General features: G+C 31.8%; 1 protein-coding gene across 1 annotated transcript; it reads left to right on the forward strand.

The window, feature by feature from the left end:
• Positions 1-729: 729 nt before the first annotated feature.
• Positions 730-4003, forward strand: LOC134710592 (uncharacterized). The gene is made up of 3 exons (XM_063570965.1): positions 730-884; positions 2907-2991; positions 3956-4003. Exons 1-3 carry the CDS (start codon positions 730-732, stop codon positions 4001-4003), a joined length of 288 nt encoding a protein of 95 aa, XP_063427035.1.
• Positions 4004-7569: the final 3566 nt, after the last annotated feature.

Here is a 7569-nt window from a genome sequence, read left to right on the forward strand (position 1 = left end):
TTTTTCGTTGACTTAACGGCTGAAAGGTAGTTTTATAAATAGACATAGCTAAAAATGTCTAAAAAATGTGAGATAATTATAACATCTACCGAAAGAACAAACATTTGCCTTATTGTTCGTGAGTTCAAAAATTGTAGATTTTATAAAACCATCACCAAGTTGATATTTGATTTGTCCAAGCAATAAATGCGGGTTTTTTACCTAATATTTCAATTAGTAATTTATAATTTACCAAAACAAAAGTTAGATACACGAAAAGAACATAAAGTCTAGATTTTTTTTTTATTAACTGCATGTTTGGGTCTTACAGGAATAAAATGCTACGAAACGTTACAAAACGGTAGCCAATTGTCCAAACGTCGAAAATTCTAAACTAACGCTTTTTTTTTCGACTTTACATGTGCGAAATTTGTTTCATTGAATATTCCTGGAGCCAATTTCACAAAACATCGTAAGTTTAAGTCTTAAAAACGTTATACTTAAGACTTTCCCAAGTGAACTCATAAGACAATTTCACGAAGCATATCGTAAGTGTTATTTAATCGTAAGAGCGGTCCTAACTATTATCTGATCTTATCTTACGACCACTCTTAAGATATAAATACCTTAGCAACGTACTTTCGTTTCATCGAAGCATGCACAGTGGTGACTTCCTATATATGTAAACAAAAACATTGACATCTGCTCGTGACTGACTAGCAGACGAAAGACCAAGACATACAAAAAGATATGGAAGTAGCAAAAAGGAAGCCTAACTGGTCAGAGATTGAGCTGTTTGCACTCTTTGTCACAGTAAACGCCAATATAAATGAAATTAGAGGACATTTCGGGCCTAGCCTGACTAGCCACGACAAAACTAGGATATGGCCACAGGTTGCGGAAAGGTAAAACAGTTTAAACTGCAATACTAGATTTGTTGTATTTAGATATTTCTTTATGAAAATGTGAACACAAAGTATTTAAATAAATATAATATCAAAGTTCCAAACACAAAATATCCGTAAAGTGTTTGCCGATACCGTCATCGCATCCCAAATAAAATATTGTCTTCAATTATGACCCTCACTCAAAAAGATGAATCATATAGGGAAAACGGTAGTATTTATTCTGCCATAGGCGACAATACTAACATTTTCTAAATTTACCAGTTTTTATAATAAAAACTTGGATAAGACAGTTATGTGTGGTGTTTGTACTTTATTACTGTATTCTAAAAATTGAAGCCAAATAGTATCATGACCAATTTCCAACGGAGCTGGTTTATGTTATCCATGCCCACCGTCATTTTGCCCAAATTTATGAAAATTTGGAAGCCTTTTCAAATAATTCTCTAGAAAATATTTCAATAGGTTTTAAAATTTATATTGTAAATATACAAACTGCAGTTATTCATAGATAAATAAAAAATATATTGTACCCTTACATCCAATCACAGCGCTAATAAGTTGACTTCCTTCACCTGTCTTGGGTACACCAAAGGCCAACCTAATGCTGGGAAAATGTAATACTACCGTTTTCCCTATAACAGACAACAGGCACTATCGGTCTTTAAAAAAATAATAGAAATATGGGCATTGGGAAGGAAATACTGTTAATGTGTATTTACAATTATAATTTAAATATTTTCACTCTATTTGCTTCTTATTGCCCACATTTATCCGTTACATAATTACTGATAGAACATCACCGTTGAGTAACATCAAGAATTGATATCTTCAGCGTTCAGATACAGATACATCTACCTCTAACGACGATCCATCAGCACATTGATGACTTTACGTCGGCGCATCGCAACAGGCACTTATTAAAATAAAATAACTTAATGAGTGCAATAATTCAAAAAATAATTTTGTGCAAAAACAAAACAAAAATTAACGCATTTACATATTAACAAACAGGTTGGATATCTAGATATACTGACTACTGTATTTTAAACTGATCCAGGGAGTTAACACTGATGACGTTTTGTGGAAGTGAGTTCCACAGTACAACTGTGAATGGAAAAAAGTTGTACTTGGAAGTAATCTGTTCTTGTGCTAAATGTTTGGTATTGTAATGAATTAGTGAATCGGGTGTTTTTGACTGGCTGTGGTAAAAGGTAAAAGTTTGGGTCTATTGCAATGAGATGGTGTGAGATATTGTACAGCATACTTACTCGATTGACGTTTCTGCGAGTTTCAAGTGACTTCCATTGAAGATGGTCAATCAAGGAAGTGACACTACTGGTGTTGTGGTATGTGTTGGTGACGTAGTTTGCTGCCCTTCTTTGTATTTTTTCAATGTTGTTTTTTTTCGTTTTGGGTGTGAGGTGACCAAACTGAAGAGCAGTATTCTAAATTCAAACGTACCATGGATTAGTATGCAAAACTTTTTGTTTTTTCCTGGTTTATTTTAAAGTTTCTTTTAAGAAAGCCTAAGATCTTATTTGCTTTTGCAGCAATGTTGTTGATATGTTTATCCCAAGACATGTTGTGATAAATGGTGATACCGAGATATTTTGCAGTGCTGACGGATTCTAAAATTTGGCCTTTTTATACATAGTCATGTTTGAATGGTGACTGTGATCTTGTCACAGTGAGAGAGTGATTAATCAGAAGGATACATATTTTTTTCTACAAATACAAGTTGGCATGACCCAGTATTTATACATCCCAATGTATGATTAGAAAGTAATGCATTTTAAAACAGAATATACAAGGCGTTAAATTTGGCAAAATTAGTTATGGTCGATTCAATTAGAAATTGTGTTGGGGTAATTTGGAGAGGTAAATTTAAAAATACAAAGTTAGGTAAGATCTACATGCTTCCTGTACATGCCTATTATTTAATAAAGTTTTGTTTACATGACTTACATGTATTATTAAGTATAAAAGTTTGATTACGTTTATTATTTGTATAATGTACAGTGTTAATGCAGTAAATGCCAGCAGTGTTATTAGAAGTGTAGCAGACTGCCAAAAAAAATGGCAGGATGTAAAAAGTGTCACAAAAAAATAGGAAACTACTAGAGTAACTGAAGGGGATCCACCTCAAATTTGTTCTTGCAAGCCCTGGAAAACCAACGTAAGTATACTAGACACTTTTAATCTATAAATTAAAGTCAATATAACTAAAAAATGAAGGTCTGGCTTATTTTTAACAGGTAGTTGTTGACACAAGAAGATATCTTTTTGTATAAACATAATAAGATAATATTTCCTTGTGTGATAAGGAATTTTTCCTTTGAATAGCTATGATAGATATGAAGTGGCTGTGGAAAAGTTCACCAGTACCTGTATATTACGAACTATAGCCGACTGCAAAAAAAATAAAAGAATCAAACACAAGTAATAGCAATAACAAAATATAAACTTTCAGGCATTACATGCCATTTATTAATTCTTGACTCTCACTCTCTATATTTGTCAGCAATATTCATTTACATTTTGTACATTTTGTACAGACTTTGGTGTTGACATGAATATCAATTATGTGGTCATTTTTATAAATTTCCTGTTTACCAAACTTTACCTTAGCCGTATTTGGCACAACTTTTTGGAATTTTTAATCCTCAATGCTCTTCAACTTTGTACTTGTTTGGCTTTATAAATATTTTGATATGAGCGTCACTGATGAGTCTTATGTAGACGAAACACGCGTCTAGCGTACTAAATTATAATCCTTGTACCTTTGATAACTTGTGCATACCATCATATTTCAAGTACATTGACCATATCAATAATAGATGAATGTAAATAAAATGTGCATTAATTCAAATATTTTCATGTTTGCATGTTTCAATTGAATGAAATTACAAATATGTATAAACTCAATCATTCGCTCTATAGAAATAGAAATATATAAACATCAGTTTTAATGTATCAACTAGTACATACTTTTTAACTATAAAAGACCAAAACTTTTATACATGTGCCTGTTATGTAAATTATTTTTTATCCATTGATGCATGGTACAGGTTTTAGAGTCTCTAACTAGAACTCAGGTAGAAGGTATACAGGGTTGAGTAGACACACTTGAAACGTGTGGTAAGTCCAGCAATATTCATCTTCTTTATACAAATCTTTGGGTTATCTGAACTAATTTTTGATAGTTGCAGAAAAAATCTGTATTACAATTTATCTGCCAATTTGCACTACCCAAACTGAGTGCAAACCATGTACTCCTAAGAATTTGAAATATGTTAACTTTGGTATCATTTATGAATTATTAAGTTGGTATTACTGGGTTTTTTTACTGGTGTTTATGTTTAAAAGTGATAAAAAAAGTTATGAAGTGTTGTTTTTGCTTAAATTTCAAAGCACCTTTAACACTTATTTTAATGCTTCTAATTTTCATTTAGTAAAATTATTTCTGTTATAGGACTAACTTCAAGTAAAACATGTACAGGAGAAGTACACATGGCCAATTCTCCTGAGGACGAAGCAGTTTGGGACATTGAAGAGGCTGCTGTTCCTCTGGAGAATGATTTTTTAGAGAAGAATATACTAGGTATTTAATGAGTTTTTAACTTACAATGTTGCTCAACCTTTTCTGGTTTCCATGACAATTTACTGTCTTTGAAAACATATATTGATAAAAAAAAATAAGGAAACCTTATTCATAAAATACTTGTATTGGCTATTGTCTTGACAGGTACAGTGTAAACAATCCAAAGCAACATTTCAATACAGCAACTGACTATCTTTTATTTGTTTGATTATAAATATAAGTAATTCACGTCTCTTTTTTCAATTTAATACACTTTTAAATCGCAGGAACTACACCACAAATAATTAAATTCCATTTGCAACTCTTTATTGTAATTTTGTCCTAACCAGGACGAAAGATTGAACAAAGTGAACTTGGGACGAGTGAATTCAAGTGTCATATCCGGTTGATGGAGAGGTCCAGGTCATGTTTTATTTTGTTTTTGTTAAGATGAGGGCAGACGGTTATATTATATTATAGAATAATGTTATTTCATTTAATACTTTTAACCTGTGTGCTTGTAGATATAAACATAGAACGCCTGGTAGGGGTCTGTATCATTGGAGAAACAAGTTCTATGCGGTATGGGTTTTGCTCATTGTTGAAAGTCGTACGGTGACCTATAGTTGTTAATGTTTGTGTCATTTTGGTATTTTGTTGATAGTTGTCTCATTGGCAATAATACCACATCTTCTTTTTTATACTATCCGCTCCAATATTGTGGCCCTTGGAAACCGGTACCGCTTTTTCATTTCTCCATCATTATAAAGATCCAACGGATTTGTCCGGACGCGAAAAACTCTTTCCATTCGAAAGTGGCGTCTCAGGAAAAGGATTTGTAATGCCGCAGCCATTTTGTAAATACTTAAGATAATCGTAAGAGTGGTAATAAGTATCTCGCTAAGCAAATGCTGCATTTTGTATTACCTTTGTCAGTCCGTCGCATACGCCCTCAAAATTAGTTTCCATTTTCTAACTTTAGTTTGCCTCAACCAAATATTTTACATTTTAAACACAATGTTTATTATGACTAAACACGGAACAAATTCGAATTTATACGTGGGTAACTTTTACCGTTCTTGTTATGTTCTTTTATACCATTAAATGCCAGCGGGAGCATCATTTGTGTCCCATGGAAACATTATCCATGTATATTAAACCAGCAGCTCTTCAACAAATGTTATATTTGAACCGTACCCAATGCTTTGCATCTGTATGAATAACATGACATATTTTGACTGCTTTTTTTGTAGTGAATTAAATCGGTGAATTCTGTAAATTAAGGCGAAATTGATTCATTTTGTGTTTCCAAGGAACTTTTTATGTCATTATTTGTGCACTTCCTCATTCAGGTTTTAATGAGCATTTTTAAATGACCAAACGTATAGTCGTAAAAGAAACATGCTGTTTTACGGTACCAATTAACACGAACATAATGTTACAGAAAATAAGAAAAAAACAAATATACCACGAAGACCTACTACGGTAATTGCATATCTGAGGACTGTGAAATGCTTCTTTGCCATAAGAGATAACTACCAAATCGTGTCGGGTTCATTAAGATGCCTTAAGATCTATAGACATTGTTAAACTATTTTATTTTGACAAAAAAGGCACGATTTTTTAAAAGTTAACCTATAACATAGTTACGTTCTACATCTGATGACGTATCCATGTGCATTTGATGCCCTTCGGGATATGCAGTTTGATTAAATTATATTCCATAAAGAATGTAATAAACAAAAAAACTTCTACACAACGGGGGCAATGAAAACCCCCGTGCTTTACTATGGCATATACTACTAGATCGATACTTCTGCTTGTTAACTTTAAGTTTTTGGTGTAATCGTCTTCCAATTAGTTAATGTTTCGGAATTTTTCAACGTACATTTGAAAATGTCAAGGTCAAAATTTTATTTTTCATTAAATGACTAAAAACATGCGACAAAAACAAGACTTCAAGACATATACGATAACTTTAATAAAAATTGATGCACATATATCAGTCGTTCCCTAACCTCCGTTCTCACGATTTAAAAAAAAGGATCTATATATTCACTTTATATTATAATAAGATATAATAACTTTGTTTTTCTTTTTCTGATAAACTAATAAAATTAAGGTAATCATTTTGCAGTTCAATACATATCTTTGCATTATTTAGATATATAGATTTTCTTATATTTTCTCTGAACGGTAATAAATTAATAATAGGTACATATAAGTCATGCGTGTTACTAGCAGTTTTCCTCTTATATACAAAGCTATTTAAAAATACTGAACTATCTGGGAACCATCAACATTTGTAATTCTGTCGGTGATATGTAATAGGCAGTATTTGGCCTGAAAATGACGTACTTTTAATCATAAAGTGTTGCGATTCACTCCATAAAACATTAATGTATGAATGAGAGGTTTTTTATTATAGAAACCTTCGGTCGGTCGCAATACGTTCTGAATTGAGAGGAATAAAATCACGAATTCATCATTAAAACAGTTCATAGATTTGCACTTAAATGTAATCTCTCTCAATATAAATACGACTGCTCACGGAAAAATTGTTTGCACTAATTTAATTAATCTTGTAAAAGGACATCATGATTGCTTAATTTCCAAATTAAAAGTGCATACCAAAAACAGTTTACGAATTATCCAATTTGTATTTGTGTATGCTTTATATTTGTGGTTCTATTAATTATTTCAAAAGTACGAATGTCAAAGCAAAACAAGGGCTTCAAGTAATGTTCGCACAATTTATATTTTCTTTTTAGTTTGACACAAAACACCATGAAATGTTTTTTTTAAAACGTCATCGTGTTTTTCTTCTTGTATTGCTTGCATTATTACTTTCAATAACGATGTCGATATGGTCGATAAAGGGATGCATGCTTTAAGGTTTGAAATTTCAGATTCTGAACTATCCACTTTTTTCTGATTTATCATACTTTTCTTCTTTCAGCAATTACCAATTACACTTTTAACTTTGTTACCATTCAATGTTTTACATCTGACAGACTTCGTGACTCTTTAATTTTAGCATTTAGCAGCATTTTTAACATTTTTATGCTGTTTTTTTTCATATCTGGAGAGTTGTCTCATTGG

Source organism: Mytilus trossulus, chromosome 3 (assembly GCF_036588685.1).
Source record: "Mytilus trossulus isolate FHL-02 chromosome 3, PNRI_Mtr1.1.1.hap1, whole genome shotgun sequence".
NCBI classification, from domain to species: domain Eukaryota; kingdom Metazoa; phylum Mollusca; class Bivalvia; order Mytilida; family Mytilidae; genus Mytilus; species Mytilus trossulus.

Bases quoted from the DNA above. Each gene is read 5' to 3' on its own strand.
- LOC134710592 (XM_063570965.1), top strand. From the start codon at position 730: ATGGAAGTAGCAAAAAGGAAGCCTAACTGGTCAGAGATTGAGCTGTTT. The intron at 885-2,906 runs GTAAAACAGTTT...TATAATGTACAG, and splicing joins TGGCCACAGGTTGCGGAAAG to TGTTAATGCAGTAAATGCCA. The intron at 2,992-3,955 runs AAATAGGAAACT...TGCATGGTACAG, and splicing joins ATGTAAAAAGTGTCACAAAA to GTTTTAGAGTCTCTAACTAG.